This window comes from Beta vulgaris, chromosome 3 (assembly GCF_026745355.1).
Source record: "Beta vulgaris subsp. vulgaris cultivar EL10 chromosome 3, EL10.2, whole genome shotgun sequence".
NCBI classification, from domain to species: domain Eukaryota; kingdom Viridiplantae; phylum Streptophyta; class Magnoliopsida; order Caryophyllales; family Amaranthaceae; genus Beta; species Beta vulgaris.
Window position 1 is genome coordinate 2,019,317 of NC_079204.1, and position 19,415 is coordinate 2,038,731.

Sequence of the window (19,415 nt, forward strand, 5' to 3'; positions counted from 1 at the left end):
AATACATTTTTTTTTTTCATCAAATGCTCCCAAATTTTCAAGTAATTGATAATTCACAATGTACCTTCCAACTTTAGAAAATTCACCAAACACCCCGACTTTTGCACAAATAATACAATATTCCATTTCGACTAACTAAAGACTAACAACGTTAGCCCTAAATCTCAATTAAACTTAATTAACCCAATAACATTAGCAAATTAACCCTTTCCCCACAACCCTCATCCATTTTCGTTCTTTCTCCACCACGTCCATCACATCACCATACATGTCGGTTGCAATTGCAGTCAAAAACCACCGTCGCCTCCTAAGCGCCACTACACCCTTTCTATCTCGTGTTTCTCATTTTCCTCCTCACATGCTCCATGAGTCGCTACACACCACCATCAAAATCCGAACTTTACTAGAGATGGCATGTGTAATGGACCCTACCAGATCCATTACGGATCTGGATCCTCAAATTTTGGACCATATGGATCTGGTTAGAATGGATCCTCATTGTGAAAAAACGAATTTGGACTGATTGTTACCCGGATCCAGATCCGTTTATGTGTTCATATAATAATATTATTATTTAATAATATAATGCTAGTTATTACTTTTTAATTTGCTTGAATTTCAAATTATTGTTCTAATTGATATGCAAATTTACTAGATTACTGAATTCGAAAAATCGGTTGATAATTGTTAATCTTTTAGAAATAGTTGATTAATCTACAATTTGATAATTAAATAGTTGTAAATGGTTTCAATGGTTATTTTTCAAAAATTTGAATGTAATTTATGGTTGATATTAGATGAATTTATTGTTCAAAATATTTAATTATTGTGAAAATCAGGGTATTTTGAACAAAATACAAATTAGGCAAGGATCCGTTTTGGACCCAAATCCGTAGGATCCATAAGATATGGATCATCATTCTCATTACCCAATAAATCTGGATAGGATCTGAATCCTTACCTATAAAACGAATGTGAATCTGAATCGTAGAGAATCATGTCCAAATCGTACCATTACCATCTCTAAACTTTACATTTTAGCCACACTGACTCCAACAAGAGATGTTAATTGCCAATCCATCCTCCAAGTATAACTAATGTGCAAAAAAAAAAACATAAAATTACATGGGCGACTGTAACTTGTAAGTTCTAACATTATGTTTCTCTTGAAAGTGTCTCACCATTAACTGTGAGATCTCAAATTCATACTTCACTCTTCTACTCTCTTTCTCTCTCCTACCTTCCAACTATGGCTGGAAAACACCTACACTCTTCTTCTTCTTCCTCAAGAGACAAACCAATCTACACTTCTCCAATCATCATCATCATTCTCTCTCTCATCACTTTCTTCTTCATCATCTTCTTCTTCTCCTCCTCTTCTTCAGCTTCTCTCTCCTCCAAACCCCCCTTCTTAATTCCAAACCCTAACCCTAATTTCGAATACTCTTTCGTCGCTTCTCTCGAGAATTTCCTCACTACCAAGCTCCCCAACCGTTTCAAGGATGATTCTGTGATCTTCGCCGACGATCAGAGTGTAAAAAAGCTGGATGATTCAATTTGGAAGACGGAAAATGAGCGAATTTACGAGGATTCATTTTATCCTGCTGTTTCGATGCCGATTAGGGTTTATATATATGAGATGCCTTCCAAATTTACTTATGATCTGTTATGGTTGTTTCGAAATTCTTATAAAGAGACCTCTAATTTAACCTCTAATGGTAGTCCTGTCCATCGTCTTATTGAACAGGTAACTTCTTGCACCATATTCTGCAGATTGATATTACATGTTTGTCAACTTTGCTTATTTTGTTTTGGTATATATTACAATTAGGAAAGATTATCACAAAGCTCAATATGATGTCTTATACACATGTAATGTCATTGCGTGCATATTGTAGTCTGTGTGTGGGAGTATATTCGATTTAGTTCGTGCTGCTACGTGCACGAAAGCTATACTTACGGCTCGTTTGGTAGTTGGTCATAAATGGTGGAAATAGGAATGAATTTGTGTGTAAATTTGTGAAAAATATCATTGTCCATTCCCATGGTAATGCTAATTTATCCTAAAGTGTCCACTTTCCTTCTTGAATTTTCATTCCCATCCAATACCACCTTGTAGGTGGTAATGAAAATTGCTTCCCCTTGGAGACAAAAACACAAGTTTAAGTGTGAAATTGCTTGCCCATGGAGGAAAAATGTCTCCCCATAGAAATCTTAAAGGTGCTTCCCTGATAAAATTACACTTAAAATTCATTCCCATTACCGCAATTTATTAACGACAACCAAACGGACCGTTAGGGTCATATAGGCCAATTATTCCCTTTCTAATGATGTATTGGTGTACAAGTGTGGAGAATAATTGTGTTAACCTTGGGTAGGTTATTTGCTTTAAGATGATTTTAACTGATATACTCACTCTTTTGCAGCATTCTATTGATTATTGGCTGTGGGCTGATCTCATAGCTCCGGAGTCAGAGAGGCTGTTAAAAAATGTGATACGGGTTTACAAGCAAGACGAGGCGGATATATTTTATATACCATTCTTCACCACCATCAGCTTCTTCTTGTTGGAAAAACAGCAGTGCAAGGCACTTTACAGGGTGTGAGTGCTTCTCTGGTATTCATTTCAGTTTGTTCTTGGCTTAGTTATTCTTATTCGCGTTAAACTTGTCTTGGCGTGTGGTTTGTGATATGCGCATATACTTTGCTTACAATTATTTCACTGTTAATTATTTTTTTTTGCTGTGAAACCTTCTTGCATATCTTTCTATGGTGTCTGCTTGTGGATTCAGTTTTGGTGAATACAACTAAAACTAGTCTGTGATAGCAATTAATTGAGAATATTTGACTACTTAGTTTTTAGGAGGTTCAAATTTTGAGGTGTGGAAAGATAGTTCGACTAAAGAAGTTTTGCAGATGGAATTTGGGTCCTTCGGTATCGTATCAGATTAATAAATAACCTCGTACATTTCTACAAGTTTGAGCTGATTAACCTAGGGGAATATTAGATGTTAAAGCTTTGAATTATCACTCTTGTAGAAGAGCTGCTTTAGTTTCAGCTTTGAGGTCGGAAGTCTATGCTCAGTCTGATCTGTTAAGAATGTCTATCGACACTGTATCATGCATACTTTTTGCTCACAGGGGTGTCCACTTGCATCAGGATTGCTATACACAATCCCATCGTATTGTTATGTGTATACAGGGTCCTTTTTCACCCCCTCAAGGCTTTTACTTTTTGTAAGTAATATGCTCAACTTCGCTTCCCAAAGATTTAAGAAGTTACTGAAATAAACTTTTATCTATTGTCGCATCTAAACACTTTTGGTCCATGGTGTTTAAGTAATAGGCTAAGGGAGGATTGGACTATGTTTAAAGATCCAATCCAGTCTTACATCATTCATTGGTGATTAGAGAAGAATGGGGTTGACTAACAACAAACACTGCAAAAATTTGGCTAAATAATTTCTTACACCAACTGCTATTAAATTCTATGCTCCAATTACATGAAACTCCAGGTACCAAATCTACATATCTGCAGATATGTTCGTAGATGAAACATATGACTAACTGTATAATTCTGAATGTTCAAAAGCAAACACCAAATTATCCTTTTAGTTATATGAAACAGTAGAAGTTTGCCTATAATTTCTTTTAAATCTCCATTTGCTGTGGGGACGAAGTCGATGCTCTTTATCACGGTCAATGTCCTGCTTTCATCTTTATCTTTGAGATGATGGTTTCCTCTGAAGCTCATTGTTCTGGTAAAGTATTTGTATGTTCTGATAAAGTATCTGTATGCTATGCTTTGCTGTAGGAAGTTTTAAAGTGGGTGACTGATCAGCCAGCATGGAAGCGTTCTGGGGGAAGAGACCACATACTTCCGGTTCATCATCCTTGGTCATTCAAAACAGTTCGTAGGTTTATGAAAACCGCAATTTGGCTATTACCTGACATGGACTCCACAGGAAACTGGTTTGTAGTTGTTTTTATGATCGTATTCCCACCTAAGATGCTAAGAAGTAAAATTTTTAGCTGATGTGGGTTTTATGTGTGGGTTCAGGTACAAGCCTGGCCAGGTTTACCTTGAGAAAGACCTGATTCTTCCATATGTTCCTAATCTGGATTTTTGCGATGCTTCTTGCTTGCGGGAAAATGAATCCAGGAGAACTACACTGCTATTCTTTCGTGGGAGGCTTAAAAGAAATGCTGTAAGAACCTTCTCACACCACCTAGCGTGCAGTAGTCTGATTGGAATATTGCAAATTAATTTGTACTGGGTATTCCGTATTTGGGAGTAAATGAAGTGAGCTTTCTACTCTTTCATGCATGTTAAGTTGTGCATGGTCTCTCTGTCTGATAAGGATTTTTCTATACCGGATGTCCAAAATGAATGGCCTCTTTCTATTCAAAGTCTTTGGACTTGTTTCCATTTTTCTAATCCCCTTAAAGCCATACTGTTTCCTTACCTTCATTGCTGCTAGAGTATCTAAGTATATCTAAAGTGTCCCTTGAATGTTCCGGTATTTTTTGTTTATGCAAGTCCAATGAACCCTCTAAAACTTTGTGAAATGTTTAAGTGGGCATACTTTTTAGATGGATGGAGGGTAAAGATTAGCGTTTGATAGTGTTTCTAATCATTATCATTCCTCTGTCATAATCAGATTTGCGCTTATGGTGAAGGTACCTCATCCATGTCTTGTTTTTTTTATCAAATAGTGACTGCGATTATTGCTGGAAATAAACTTCTTGTCTGATTATGCTTGGGAAAGAAAAATGAATATTGCTGGATGTATCTTATGTTGTTGTCTTTTCTTCAGGGAGGAAAGATCCGATCACAACTTGTTTCAGAGTTGTCTGGTGCTAATGATGTAGTTATCGAGGAAGGAACAGCCGGAGAGGCTGGCAAGGCTGCAGCCCAAAATGGAATGCGCAAGTGAGATATATGAACTTTACCTATTATTTACAACAGACTTTGTTGACTTAATTCTGTGTTCAGTGAATTGGTTTTTTGAACTGTTAAGATATTAAGCTGAGTGGTTTGAGATATATTACATGTACAAATTGTGGGTGCAGCTAAGTGCTTTTTATTGTTTGTCAGGTCCATCTTTTGCCTGAGCCCAGCTGGTGACACTCCATCATCTGCAAGATTGTTTGATGCTATAGTGAGCGGCTGCATTCCTGTTATAGTCAGTGATGAACTGGAGCTTCCATTTGAAGGTTTCATTGACTATAGGAAGGTATGAATTACTACAAAGCATCTTAACGCGATTATGGCTATTCTAGTGTTTCACAGAGCATTTTGCTTCTATAAGTATATTATGTACCTCAGTATACTCTTTAAAGATTGGTTACCTGGGAAACTGGTCAAAAGAGAATTGTTACCTCAGGTAATCTGTCAAAGAGAAAATTAACTCAGGGAAATGTCAAGAAAAAGAGAGGGTTTCTCAGCAACCGACGTACTTGGGATACTAAGTATCTGGTTATGAGCTTCACTTTTTCTTTCTTTGTTTTGCTTTCAGTTATTACTTATTAGTTTAGCCTTTCTTTGATTTAATAGAAAAATAAGGTTCCCAAATTGTTTCAAAAAAAAGATGATTCTGAGCTTTTCTGGAAGTACTTGACACGAGTGATCCCAGCATTCACTCTTCGAAGAGTTAGTGACCCAGGTGCTCAGACTCACTCCCACACATGCATGCACAAAAGATTATTTTGCACCAGTCTCTGCACGTGCATGACCTTCTTGGCATCCCTTTCTCCTATTGTTTACTGGTTATGATCTAACTTCTATGGTACGGAACTGGTTGTTGTCGAACTGATCTCGTGAATATGATGAATCTCGAAAATATATAATCTATGTTCTCAAATCTCAACTCAAATTAATCAAAGAAGTGGAAGTAGTTAGTCTTATCAATTTGTTGTTATGGAGTGAAAAGGTATGGTCAACAATACAGATGACATCAGAAGTCAACTGAGTTTGTGGATGTAAAGGTAGAAATTTGCACACTAGGACCATGATTCTCTTCCTCTCAGATAAAAGAAACTATTAGACTTAGCCACTTAGGTGTTTCTTTTCTTGTAGTATGGTATTTATATGTGGAACTAGAGACTGACTGACTGAGTAAAGCACCATAAGGTAGAAATCTCATGTATATAATGCTTCAACAATTATCTTGGAAAGCTGGGGAATGGAACACTTGCGAGTGATCGAAGAATGTGAAAGTTATGACATCTGGCATTGTGTGGTTTGGTTGCAATTAATTCTAATTTGTTACTATTATATGACTATCACAATTTTTCTTTGACATGCATTTCATGTTATAAGTTTATGCTGCTTCTTGCCATTTGCATAAATTGCCTGGTTATCACACCAAGTTCTGTCGCAGTCAGTCAGTTAGTTGTCATTGTGTTTCAGAATCTGTTCACATTACAAGTAAATACAATCACTTTTTTTTTTTAATCAAGATTCTTGCTTTTGCCATACATGCAGATGGCTGTATTTGTCTCATCAAGTGATGCCTTGAGATCCGGTTGGCTGTTAACACACCTTAAAGGCTTTAGTCCGTCAGATATCAAAGAAAAACAGAAATTCTTGGCCAAGGTTAGTTATTTGGCTGTCTAATAAAGTTTTACCTCCTGGTATCCATCGAAGCTTCTTTTTTGTATGGTTCAACCTCCCCTTCTCCTATGCTTCAAACATCTTGGCTTTCCGACATAAATTTGAAGAATTCGTCAAAAAAAAAAAAAAAAAAAAAAAAAAACAAAGAGGAGACCTTTGGTGTTCAAATTGTGTTTGGGTTTGTTCTAGATAAATTTTTTAGAGGAGCCCTAATTATTTGAGTTCCTCTTACTATGGAGATCCATTTTGATTTGACTCTGGTTGTTCAATTTTTTCAGTACTCCAGGCATTTCCTTTATTCAAATCCAGCACAGCCTTTGGGACCGGAAGACTTGACATGGAGAATGGTTTGTATTTCACGGCTCCTGTAACTTAGTCTCAAATTCACGGTCCTTTTACCTTGTCCTGTGAACTTTGGCGTGCTTAAATCATGTATACTGGACAATTCCTCCCCTCCCTCCTTACTTGCCTATCGAAATTCTGCTCACTTTACAAAAAATGCTACAGATTGCTGGTAAACTAGTGAACATCAAACTTCATATCAGGAGATCACAACGCATGGTTCAGGGATCCAGAAACATTTGCACGTGTGAATGCAGGCGCTCAAATTCCAGCATCCCAGGTGCCTTGTCATGATCGAATATCAATTTCAATTAACCCCCACATTTTTGTAATTTTTTCATGCTGGTGTAGTTTGGCTTGTTTCAAATTCATGTGTTTATAATGTCGCTAATAGTTCAGTTATACGTCTCTCGTTATGTTAACCATCAGGATCACAGGAATATAGATATGCTCATATCTCTGCTTGTAATTTGTCATTCTTGTATTCCTGTTGGTAAAGGGCACACTTTTCTCTTAATAGGTCATTTAATTCTTTAACAGACTATTATTTCCACTCCATTGTTTCCTTTCCTTGTGTCTTTGGCTCTGAAAATATGTGATGAATTGTTGAAATTCTGACCTTTTACAAGTCTTGATCTCAAATTATGTAATTGGAAATCACCAAAGTCCGCATGTTTTGCAGTGCATCAAGGATTTGTCAAGTCTAATCTAGTCTATCATTCAATTAATATTACGTCAAGGATACTATTATACTAAAGACACAGAAACTCGTAGAAATAATACCAATTCTGGTCAGTGTCCATGATAACATAACAAATTAACAAACGGACTTGATTCGAAATCATTTCAACTTTTTTTGACGGGACAACCAACTTTCGACCGTTAGAAGTCCACAAAAATAAGGTTTAGTTTTTAAAGTCAAGTCAAAGATATAAATATTTTTCATGACAAAAAAAAACACACACAAGTGCTCGTTAACAATATAAAGAAAATTCAAAAAATATAAAGAAAATTGAAAGTAGAAATATGGAGTATCCCTTTTGTTTACTGGAAAATGTGGAGCATCATATAATATTATTATATTTTGGAGGGGATGTGGAGTATTGGGGTATGCTCCCTTCGGCATGAAACAACTGAATTGAACTGAATTGAGCTGAATTGAACTGAACTGAATTGAATAGTGATATGTGAGAGTAAAAGTATTGTCCAGAGCAGAGCTGAACTGAACCGATCTGAATTGAATTGAACTGAACTGAAAATAGGTTGGGGAGAACAGTCCCTTAGTCTACTAGATAAACATTTAATCACCTTTTTAAGAACATTAAATTATAATAATAAAAATTTAGAAAACAATGATATTTTAAAATATATATTTAATACTTATATATAATTTTAGGGACGATAAAGTTCCTATTAATTTTTCATTATATATCATTCTTCGATTTTTTTTATTCTATTTCATTATTATGAACATAAATTCTCATATACGATCTGTCACACCTATAATTTCGCGTGTGGCCGGCCTCAAGCCTGTATATGAGGCCTAGGCAAGAAAAAGAAGGTATAGAGAGTGAAAACAAGCCCAAACACGGAAATTTGAAGATGAAGAACACGAAAATAACAATACCCAACAATAACGATGAAGGAGATCTGAAGAATGATGATTTTTTTGAATTTTAGACTATTCTCAATGTACTATTTTTGACATTATTTTTTTAAGTAACACTCCTATGAAAACAAGTATTAGTAATAAAGTTATTTTATAATTTATTTATTTTAAATTAAATATTAATTAACAAAATTGTATATAAATTAATATGAAATTTTATATGAGTAAAAAGAAAATAGAAGAAGTATATGGTAATTAAGAAAAATAAATAGTGGGGACAAATACAATGATGATAATAATGGTCCCAACATGAAAAAGACAGCACTCATTAGTCATTAGACTCATACCCATATTTCGCGGCTTAGATCTTGCATGTGTATTTTTTTTTTTTTTTATTCCTTGCTTTTCTCCGTGTATGATTGAGGTTGTGTAGTAGTAGTATAATTTGTTGATTACGGAAGCAAAGAGACGGTGCCACATGAATTTTGTACCTTCCAACTCTTCTGTGATCTGATGCAAATACATTATACATACAACGCCAGCATGTAATTACTACTTTGCATCTTGATTGCGTTTGAGAGTACCGATTATTAATGCTTAATTTTATCATTATAAATCTATTAATATTGTATTCGTAATTTAATCATTTATATAATAGATTGAGTAGTTGATGTAATGGTAAAACTTATATCTTAAGTATAATCAGTGGCGGATCTTGAAAGATTTGCTATAGGGGGTCAAAATTTTCCACAACAACATATTAACATAAATATCGTGTGATTCACACGGTGAATAACAATTAACAAGATTCATACAAATAGAAAAACGATGCACCTAATTCCAAAATTTAAGATTCAATGATATGAATACCAAAATTAACAAATTAATAACCAACATGTGATCATGATGTACTATGAATCGAAAAAGATAAATACCAAATTTCAGATTGTAGTTCCTATTTGCTGCCCTGATAACGGAGACACAGAGTTGCAGACTTTGCTTTAACAGAGACATAGAGTTGCAAATGCAGATTTTTCTCTTTAGGTTTTCACTTTTGAGGTTTTCCAATTTGCAAAGGTTGAGATTTTGGAAAACGTTTAGAATAGTAGAATCTGATCATCTGATGCCGTGTAAGTTGTTTTTGTATGTTGGGTTTTGGGCTCTAAACTACAAGGCTTCATTTTTAAAAAAAAAAAACCCCGAGCCTCATGAAGATCCGCCATTGAGTATTAACCTAAGATTGTGAGATTAAAATCTACGAGAGGCATTTTGGGGGGCAGATTGAAAAAAAAAGTGGCACTGCTACAAGTATTAATCAACGTTTAACTATGAATCATATTTTTTAGTTGTTCTTTCACAGCTGTTGATTAAGTCTTTTTCATAACTTCTTGTTATGGTGAAGATGGTTTATCGAAATGAGTATGGACTAGATCACTAGAAAACCAATTAGGATTGAGTTTAGGTGGCAAAGTGGTTGCACCTGTGCCTCCTAATTTTCTTCTTTCCATACTACTATCAGATAAAGTAAAGTGATTCCCTTTCTTTTTATTATTTCCATAAGAACATCAAACATTAGATGACAAATTCGGTAAATAATCAAATAATTATTGCTACTGAAAGATTTGTGAGTAAATTCCTTCTACCACATCCATACGGCAACTCTTTTATTAGGGGAAAGCTATAGATTTTTAGTTCCAATGTAAGAATTGTCAACCTCAACTGGTTTGATGGATTAAACTGATCACCAAAAGAAATTAACCTAGTTCCTATTAGGCTAATATTCTTTTTAATAGTATTGAGCTTGCCATTGCCTAATTTTAATTTAAAAGTAGACGGTCTCTTACAAGACAAACTCTTGCTTGATCACTCAAGGGCGGGGAAAATATGTGCAAAAATAATGGAGGTCCTGTACAATTTCCTTAATTGGACCTTCATTTGTAGTTCAAAAAAGATACAAGAGATTCATATTTTCAACTAGCTAATGATGACGACTATCTTCAAAAGTTTAAACAACAAATCTTTGATGAATTTCATGTTCTCATTATTCCTTTTCTTACATTTTTACTACTGATACAAATGTTTTCTTTTGTCTAATCTTCAAATAATTATATATATATATATATATATATTTATATATATATATAATATATATAATTATATATATATATATATATATATATATTTCTGGGACCCTTATATTTTGGAGGACTTTTCCTTCGCCTTGTATAGGACAAGAACCACCTTTGCGATCACTTATTTGCTATTTAACTAGTTTTTAGGTTCGGAATATGTCCCGAGTAATCGTACTTTTCATTTATCAATATTTTGCATTAAAATTATAAGACCAAACATTACTTGTTTATTGATTAAGACTTTAATATACATGGAGTACATCTGTACATGAAGTGAACGCTCTAAAAATAACATCAGGTGATACTGTTTCTTGTTTAGGAACGTTTTTAATATAATATAGATGGTAGTTGATAGTACTATAGATAGTAGTTGATAGTACTATAAATAGTATTTGACGACAATTTTAAGCTATATTGTTAACTTTTTTTTTTTTTTTTTTGACAATAGCAAAGATACAGACCAAAACCTACATGCCTTTCTTCCTAGCTTGGTTAGCCAGGAGATGGGCTTTTTGAACTTTTTCCCTTACAACTTTAGTTATACAAACTGACTCAAAATCATGCAAAGTTAAATGTATTTCAAAGATTATGTTTCTTATTATTAACAGAGCTATCTTTGCTTCCTCTTTCAAGCTTTCCACCACTTCCTTGGCATCAGACCAGACTTCCAGGTTTCTAATATTGCGGGAATGGCACTCTTTTATACCAAAAAGGAGGGCAAAAGCCTCAGCTTGTAGTGGTGTCCTGGCCGCAATTGCTTTCCCTCCCGAAGCTGTTTCGAAACTTCCTTCCCTAATCACCCACCCAAAAGCAGCATCTCCCGGGTCATTTTTAGAACTTTTATTTTCCTTCCAAGCACCATCAACTATTAATGTGGTGTGCCTATTTCCAGAAGGCCAATTTTTTTCCCAAGAGATCTTTCCTCGTAGGTCACCCATCGTAGCATCCTTTGGAAGTTTTTCCTTACTCAGTTTGTCATTACTAACCTACTAACCTGCCATCTTTTTAACCACTGCCTAGTTATCACAAAAGAATTAGAGGGATTCAAGAGAGAGTTGGAGTTGAAAATGCTTTTGTTAAATGTTAATACAACTTGGTTGTCCATTTGATAGTATATTACTTTTAAGAGAAATTTTCTACAATGAAATGATTACTTCGTCAAATGAATAAAAAAAAGGGATGCTGAGTTTTTCTTTTTTATCAACATGAAAAAAGGATTATCTTAGTGGTACAGAAATAGCCGTTTTTAATGCTTTTTAGACTTGCATAGGAATAGGAGTAACATGCATGTAGATGTGGCCACTCTAGTAAAACAAGTTTAGCTAATGTGGATCTTTTAGTTCATTCTTCCTTTGATATTTATTCTTATAATAATTATGCTTTATATTTCATTTTTATTTGTAAACGATGTAAGTGTATCTTTTGTGAGGATGATCTTCCAATGTTTTTATTCCCTACAAAAGAAAGTAAATCAGATTTAGGGCATTCATAATTTTTGCAAGACATTCTTTTTACTATAGAAAAATATAAAGGACAACAATGTACACAAGCTAATTGACCATGAATACTAATTGGTTGCAAACGCAATTAGGGATACATTCCTAATTCATAGAATATTGCTAATCGATCTTATAGACATCTACAATACGATACTTTGTGATGTTATTTAATAACTTAGTACGTTGCTAAATCCGAGCCTGAATTTAAATGCCAGGTTTCTTATGGAGTTGGGACTCTAAAGTTTATGCTTACACATCATCTTATTATGATTAAACTAATTTTTAGGCCGGATTATGTCACCGGTAATTATATCTTTCATATATTAATATTTTACTTTAAACTGATTACATCAAGCATTACTTGGTTTAGTGGTTAAAACTTTAGTATATATGCTTGTGATCACGGGGTCGAATCGTATACATCACATTTTCAATTTTTTGTATTGTATGTTGATTACATGGTGTTACCACTGTAAGGGAAAGTGCCACGTGGCGTCGCTCCTTATCATAAAAAAATTGTTTCACCAGTTGGGACCCAACCCTAATAGAAAAAATAGTGGAATACATATGATAAAAGAATTGTGGGATCGAAGATTTTGATTGATATGTTTTTTCCACGATTTTCAATTCACATATTTACACATTACGACCTTCATTTTGTTCTCACAAAATAACGAAAAAAAATTAGTAATTTAGAATACATGCTGAAATCAATAATAGAAATAAATAAATAATGGGATCCAACCCATCAATTCTAATAGTTTTTGAATGCTCTATGTCTAGTGAGTTATCTACCCACCGGGTAAATGTAGCATTGTCCTTACGTGACACAGCCACACGGGTTACTCCCTCCGTCCCAAATTAATTGCTACATTTTGACCGTAGGCACTATTCACATCATAACTTTGACTATCTTTTACTCTATATACATAAGAAAAAACATAGTCATGGTGGATCTTGTTTGATTCGTCCTAATTTTTATTTCCAAATATATAATTTTTATAATTTTTTCATATATGTAACTCAAAATATTGGTGTTTGAAGTTGCATCTCGTAAACTGTGAAAAAACAGATGTAGCAATTAATTTGGGACGGAGGGAGTAATTCCTAACCAACTTTTCTTTTTTATCCAATCACTTTCTAGTCCATCCATTGTGTTTTTTTTTTCCAATTTTTTTTTAAGAGGACGACCATTACTCTTCCCAAGAAAAAAAGGATAATGAACGAGACATAACATAAAAGGTCAAAACTAGAACTTACTCTTACACAGTTACACTACTACATTCAAAAAATTGAAATTTTTAGTGCAAAAAGACGCGCTATTTCATGAAACGACGTCGTGGAAGAGGAACAGTGCAATTGTGCCAAACCTCCACATGAACAATGACATAAAAAGACTGGCAGCAACTTCCAGTTGTTCTACACTACACCCTTTTCCGTGTGAAATTCAAACTTAACAACACATACAACCCTTTTTTTTTTTTTTTTTGTTAAAATCAAACTCTGCTAATTTCCATTTTTTTTGTTTCCTATATATTTCCAAGTATTAAGTATTAGAAGTAAATATTATTTTTATTTTTCTACAACATTTTTATTAATTTTATTTCCATAAATCTAAATTTCCCATACCATTTTTGCTATTACTTCTACAAATTATTATTACAACTACTGGTATAAGGTATTTTCAGACAATATTTTATCTCTCCTCATCTGGATTAGAGAAAGTGCAGTATGTTGCTACTTTTTTTCGCCATTAAAGTAAGCTTGAAGCTCTTTTAGTAAGATCCCACAAAGAGATCTCTTTCTTTATGCTCAAAGTGGTAAGCTTTTTTTTTACTTTAATTTGAATTTCCTTACAATTTCTTCATTTCCCACCTTTTTGTTTTGCTGTTCTTGGATTAACTTAGTTTAGTTTTGCTAGTACTAATTTGCTTTCTGCAAACTGTTTTTAGCACTTTTTGTTTCTGGGTTTGTCAACTTGTTTTATGTTCTTATCATGATTTATTGATGTGATTGATAAAAGGATTTTCTGGGTTACTTTTTTTTATATATTTTAGTTAATGTAGGGTTATAAGATCTGAATTCATTTGGTTTGGTTTGATTTGATTGTGTATAATTGGCAGATGATGCAACTTAGTAGTACTAAAAGTGTGTTACTTTTATGGGGTAGTTCAGTTTTTTTCTTCAAGATCTGAATTTGAGTATGAAAATGTCTCTAAGTAACAGTTGAGTTTTATGTGCTCTTTTGCTTCTTTCTTTTGTGTTCAATTCTGTAAATTGTGCTCTTTTCTTATGCATAAACTTGTTGAGTTTAACTATTGGAACATTAGAATTCTTGCTGTAGAGCTGATGTCTTTGGAGTTTGGTCATGCTGAGATGAAGATTTTTGTAAACTTAAACCATGTAAGTTTATATTATTGTTGAATTTATAGGATCAAGGATAGGTATCTGTAAATGACGTCAAAGTCATTCAAGCAAAGTCGTTCGAATGTATCATCGAGCACAGATGCATCTGAGTTGCAGCAACTCAGACCTCCCCTTCCCCCAACTGTATCTTTTGCGCGTCGTACGTCCTCTGGTCGCTATAACAACTATTCGAGGGATGATCTCGATAGTGAACTTTCAAATTCAGAATATGCAAACTATACAGTGCAAATACCTCAGACACCTGATAACCAGCCGATGGTGGACCCCACAATATCACAGAGGGTTGAGGAGCAATATGTTTCCAACTCTCTTTTCACTGGAGGGTTTAATAGTGTAACAAGAGCTCATCTTATGGACAAGGTTTTTGATTCTGAAGCTAGCCATCCCCAAATGGCTGGTGCCAAAGGATCCTCGTGTGCGGTTCCTGGATGTGATGGCAATGTGATGAGTGATGGGAGGGGAAGTGATATTCTTCCTTGTGAGTGTGATTTCAAGATCTGTCGTGACTGTTATGTCGATGCAGTACAGTCTGGGGCAATTTGCCCCGGCTGTAAGGAGCCTTACAAGAATACTGAGTTGGATGAAGCAACGGGTGAAAGACCTCTTCCACTTCTAGCTCAAGGTGGGATGTCGAAGAATGAGAGGAGATTATCATTGATGAAATCGACGAAGTCGGTACTAATGAGAAGTCAGACTGGCGATTTTGATCATAGTCGCTGGTTATTTGAAACAAAGGGGACTTACGGGTATGGTAATGCTATTTGGCCGAAGGAGGGGGGTCCCACTGATGGTAATGATAACAACGGGGCTGTGCATGATCCTCAAGAGTTGATGAACAAACCATGGAGGCCGCTTACTCGGAAATTGAAGATTCCTGCTGCTGTACTCAGTCCTTATAGGTAAGTTTCTGTATGTTAGTTTAAAAATGATATACTTAGGGCTCTTCCCTTCACCTGAGTTTTTTAACTCACTGATACTTATCAAAACTTATTGGAACTTATATTTCTTGAATTTTTGTTAGGGTGAGAGACTGCACTCTCTCTACTGTTTCTTTGGGAGTATTTATTTTCTGATTGTTCATTATTTACAGGTTGCTCATATTTGTGAGAATGGTTGTTCTGGGCTTCTTCCTTGTCTGGAGAGTCAAACATAAAAATGAAGATGCAATGTGGCTGTGGGGAATGTCTGTGGTTTGTGAGATTTGGTTTGCCTTCTCGTGGCTTCTTGATCAGATGCCGAAACTCTGCCCTGTTAATCGTGCAACAGATCTCAATGTCCTGAAAGAGAAGTTTGAGAAACCTAGTCTTAACAATCCTACTGGAAGATCTGATCTCCCTGGAATAGATGTTTTTGTGTCTACTGCAGATCCAGAGAAAGAGCCCCCTCTTGTTACTGCCAACACTATTTTATCTATTCTAGCTTCAGATTACCCTGTCGAAAAGCTTTCTTGCTATGTTTCTGATGATGGTGGTGCCCTTCTTACCTTTGAGGCCATGGCTGAGGCTGCAAGCTTTGCCCATATGTGGGTCCCTTTCTGTCGTAAACATAATATTGAACCAAGGAATCCTGATTCTTACTTTAATCTGAAGAGAGATCCATACAAGAGTAAAGTCCGTCCGGATTTTGTAAAGGACCGTAGGCGTGTAAAGCGAGAATATGATGAGTTCAAGGTTCGGATAAACGGGTTGCCTGAGTCTATTCGACGACGTTCTGATGCTTACCACGCCAGGGAGGAAATAAAAGCTCTAAAACTTCAGAGACAAAATAAAAGTGATGAACCTTTCGAGGTTGTTAAAATTCCAAAAGCAACTTGGATGGCTGATGGAACTCATTGGCCTGGTACATGGAATCACCCTTCTCCTGAACACTCTAAGGGAGACCATGCTGGAATCATACAGGTAGCGTTTGATAACTCTTCTTTTCCCGGTTTTTGATGATTGAACCTCTAACCAATCCTCTTTTACCGACAGTTCTTATACCCTAAATGAACAATTACGATCACCAAAGTTCCCACATGTGTCTTGGTCCATCTCTGTTTCTACATTTAATTTTGAATTTCATATAGACCAACTCACAACTTTGACTTTCATATACACCAACTCGCAACTTTGACCATCAGTATCTTTAACTAATAGTAAATATTGTAAAGAAATGATATTTTTGAAAATATACATTGGGTGAAATCTAATAACACAATGTAGGACAGCAATTTTTTTGAAGGGACATAACAACATTTGTTTTTATATTCAATTAGTTAAAATTACGGTCAAGTGGAGATTGTGAATAGTTTAAAAGTCAAAGTCGAACATATATTTACAAACTGGGGTGGATATGTATTCAAACTTTTTGTATGGAATTTTGTATTCCTCCCAGTCCAAATCAGTTGCAACACTTCCCTTTTATAGAAGTATCAAATTAGCTGCAATGTTATGGATAATGACTTTCTCTCTCTCTCTAGTCTCTACTTATCACATGGGACCCTCTTTATTCCTTAGAATTTTACCCCTGCTAGCGTAAGGGACTCCCATACCATCTTTCGTTGTAACGTCTAAAGGACATACCATATATGGGTCTCTTAAGATGCCATATTTTTTTTTGCTAAGTAATGCCATAGTTAACACAGCTCAACTAGTACTCATATTGTGGAGTTGGAGCCTGGAGGTCCTGTAGTGGTAATTATTAAGCCTTACATAGATTAATTATTTAACTGAGGATCAGATCCGCTGATATTGACTCTCTAAATGATGCAGGTTATGCTCAAGCCTCCTAGTGAAGAACCACTTTTTGGTACTGGGCCCACTGATGAAGAGCCCAGGCTTCTCGACCAGACAGATGTTGACATTCGGCTCCCTCTGCTGGTTTATGTGTCGCGTGAGAAGCGTCCTGGCTATGATCATAATAAGAAGGCTGGAGCCATGAATGCTTTGGTAAGAGCATCTGCAATCATGTCCAATGGTCCCTTCATCCTCAACCTGGACTGTGATCATTATATTTATAACTCCGAAGCAATGAGAGAGGGCATGTGTTTCATGATGGACCGTGGTGGAGATCGCATATGTTATGTCCAATTCCCTCAAAGGTTTGAGGGTATTGATCCTTCTGATCGGTATGCCAACAATAACACTGTTTTCTTTGACGTGAATATGCGCGCCCTTGATGGGCTTCAAGGGCCAGTTTATGTCGGAACTGGTTGTCTTTTCCGAAGGATGGCCCTTTATGGCTTTGATCCCCCTCGCTCTAAAGACCGTGCTCCAAGTGTTTGGGATTGCTGCTTCCCACGCCGCAAGAAGCTTGCAGCAGCTGAAGAGAACAGAGCTCTGAGAATGGGTGACTCAGATGATGAAGAAATGCCTCTTGCCACATTCCCCAAGAAATTTGGCAACTCTAGGTTCCTCATTGATTCGATCCCCGTGGCAGAGTTTCAAGGGCGTCCGTTAGCTGACCATCCAGCTGTCAAGAATGGAAGGCCACCTGGTGCTCTCACAATCGGTCGAGAGTTGCTTGATGCGTCCACAGTTGCCGAGGCAATCAATACTATCTCTTGCTGGTATGAGGACAAGACCGAATGGGGGGAGCGTGTCGGTTGGATTTATGGTTCTGTTACAGAGGATGTGGTTACTGGGTATAGGATGCACAACCGAGGTTGGAAGTCTATATACTGTGTCACAAAACGTGATGCTTTTCGTGGTACAGCTCCAATTAATCTCACAGATAGGCTCCATCAGGTTCTCCGGTGGGCCACCGGTTCAGTTGAAATTTTCTTCTCCCGCAATAACGCCCTACTTGCCAGCCCGAAAATGAAGATTCTACAAAGGATTGCATACCTGAATGTGGGTATCTATCCTTTCACGTCTATCTTCCTTATCGTATACTGCTTCCTACCTGCACTCTCTCTCTTCTCTGGGCAGTTCATTGTACAAACCCTCGATGTCACTTTCCTTACCTATCTATTGACCATCACGGTAACTCTTTGTTTGCTTGCTGTGCTTGAGATTAAATGGTCTGGCATTGCATTAGAGGAATGGTGGCGAAATGAACAGTTTTGGTTAATTGGAGGGACAAGTGCACATCTTGCAGCAGTGCTACAAGGCTTGCTGAAAGTCATAGCTGGAATTGAAATCTCTTTTACCCTGACTTCTAAATCCGGTGCTGATGAGGATGATGAGTTTGCGGACCTTTACATAGTCAAGTGGACATCTTTGATGATTCCTCCTATTCTGATCATGATGCTTAATTTGATAGCAATAGCAGTTGGGTTTAGTCGTACAATATACAGTACGATACCTGAGTGGAGTAAGCTTATTGGCGGGGTTTTCTTCAGCTTCTGGGTCTTGGCACATCTGTACCCGTTCGCTAAAGGTCTGATGGGAAGAAGAGGTAAGACACCGACCATTGTTTTTGTGTGGTCGGGACTTCTTGCGATTACAATATCACTGCTCTGGGTGGCTATCAAACCTCCTTCAGATACTGACCAAATTGGGGGATCATTTCAATTTCCTTGAAAGGTAAACTTTTCAGCTAGAAAATATTTTATTTTCTTGCAAATTCTTTGTTAATGCTCTGGTTAAGAGTTAGTTTCTTATGTTGCCGAGCAATGTTACTAAGGTTCATCAGAGAAATAGGTTGGGAGCAAGACCCCATCCCCAAATATTTGTTCATTTTTGTATGATTTAGAACATTTTCGAGGATGATTTGATTGCATACTTTGTGAAGTAACATATTTTAACTTATTGCCCGGTTTGACGTGGTTGTGATGATTTTGTGATCATGAAGTACTAGTACTTTCACCA

The 19,415-nt window shown here is 36.0% G+C and overlaps 2 protein-coding genes across 2 annotated transcripts; both read left to right on the forward strand.

Annotated features, from left to right (window-relative positions):
* The first annotated feature begins 1,145 nt into the window (after nucleotides 1–1,145).
* LOC104888007 (probable arabinosyltransferase ARAD1) lies at nucleotides 1,146–7,511 on the forward strand. Its single transcript, XM_010672814.4, has 9 exons — nucleotides 1,146–1,747; nucleotides 2,427–2,600; nucleotides 3,815–3,972; nucleotides 4,061–4,208; nucleotides 4,818–4,933; nucleotides 5,099–5,237; nucleotides 6,488–6,598; nucleotides 6,895–6,963; nucleotides 7,124–7,511. The coding sequence occupies exons 1-9, from the start codon at nucleotides 1,250–1,252 to the stop codon at nucleotides 7,250–7,252; spliced, it is 1,542 nt and encodes a 513-aa protein (XP_010671116.2). The 5' UTR covers nucleotides 1,146–1,249; the 3' UTR covers nucleotides 7,253–7,511.
* A 6,177-nt stretch (nucleotides 7,512–13,688) lies between these two features.
* On the forward strand, nucleotides 13,689–19,355 carry LOC104888008 (cellulose synthase-like protein D2). Its single transcript, XM_010672815.4, has 4 exons — nucleotides 13,689–14,018; nucleotides 14,631–15,524; nucleotides 15,716–16,523; nucleotides 17,376–19,355. Exons 2-4 carry the CDS (start codon nucleotides 14,653–14,655, stop codon nucleotides 19,125–19,127), a joined length of 3,432 nt encoding a protein of 1,143 aa, XP_010671117.2. The 5' UTR covers nucleotides 13,689–14,018; nucleotides 14,631–14,652; the 3' UTR covers nucleotides 19,128–19,355.
* The last annotated feature ends 60 nt before the right edge of the window (nucleotides 19,356–19,415 follow it).

What these genes read in the sequence shown, in the direction of transcription:
- LOC104888007 (XM_010672814.4), top strand. Translation starts at nt 1,250, where the DNA reads ATGGCTGGAAAACACCTACACTCTTCTTCTTCTTCCTCAAGAGACAAA. An exon ending in AGTGCAAGGCACTTTACAGG is followed by an intron (nt 2,601 to 3,814) that starts GTGTGAGTGCTT and finishes GCTTTGCTGTAG; the next exon opens with GAAGTTTTAAAGTGGGTGAC. An exon ending in GCCCAAAATGGAATGCGCAA is followed by an intron (nt 4,934 to 5,098) that starts GTGAGATATATG and finishes ATTGTTTGTCAG; the next exon opens with GTCCATCTTTTGCCTGAGCC.
- LOC104888008 (XM_010672815.4), top strand. Translation starts at nt 14,653, where the DNA reads ATGACGTCAAAGTCATTCAAGCAAAGTCGTTCGAATGTATCATCGAGC. An exon ending in GCTGTACTCAGTCCTTATAG is followed by an intron (nt 15,525 to 15,715) that starts GTAAGTTTCTGT and finishes CATTATTTACAG; the next exon opens with GTTGCTCATATTTGTGAGAA. An exon ending in ACCATGCTGGAATCATACAG is followed by an intron (nt 16,524 to 17,375) that starts GTAGCGTTTGAT and finishes TAAATGATGCAG; the next exon opens with GTTATGCTCAAGCCTCCTAG.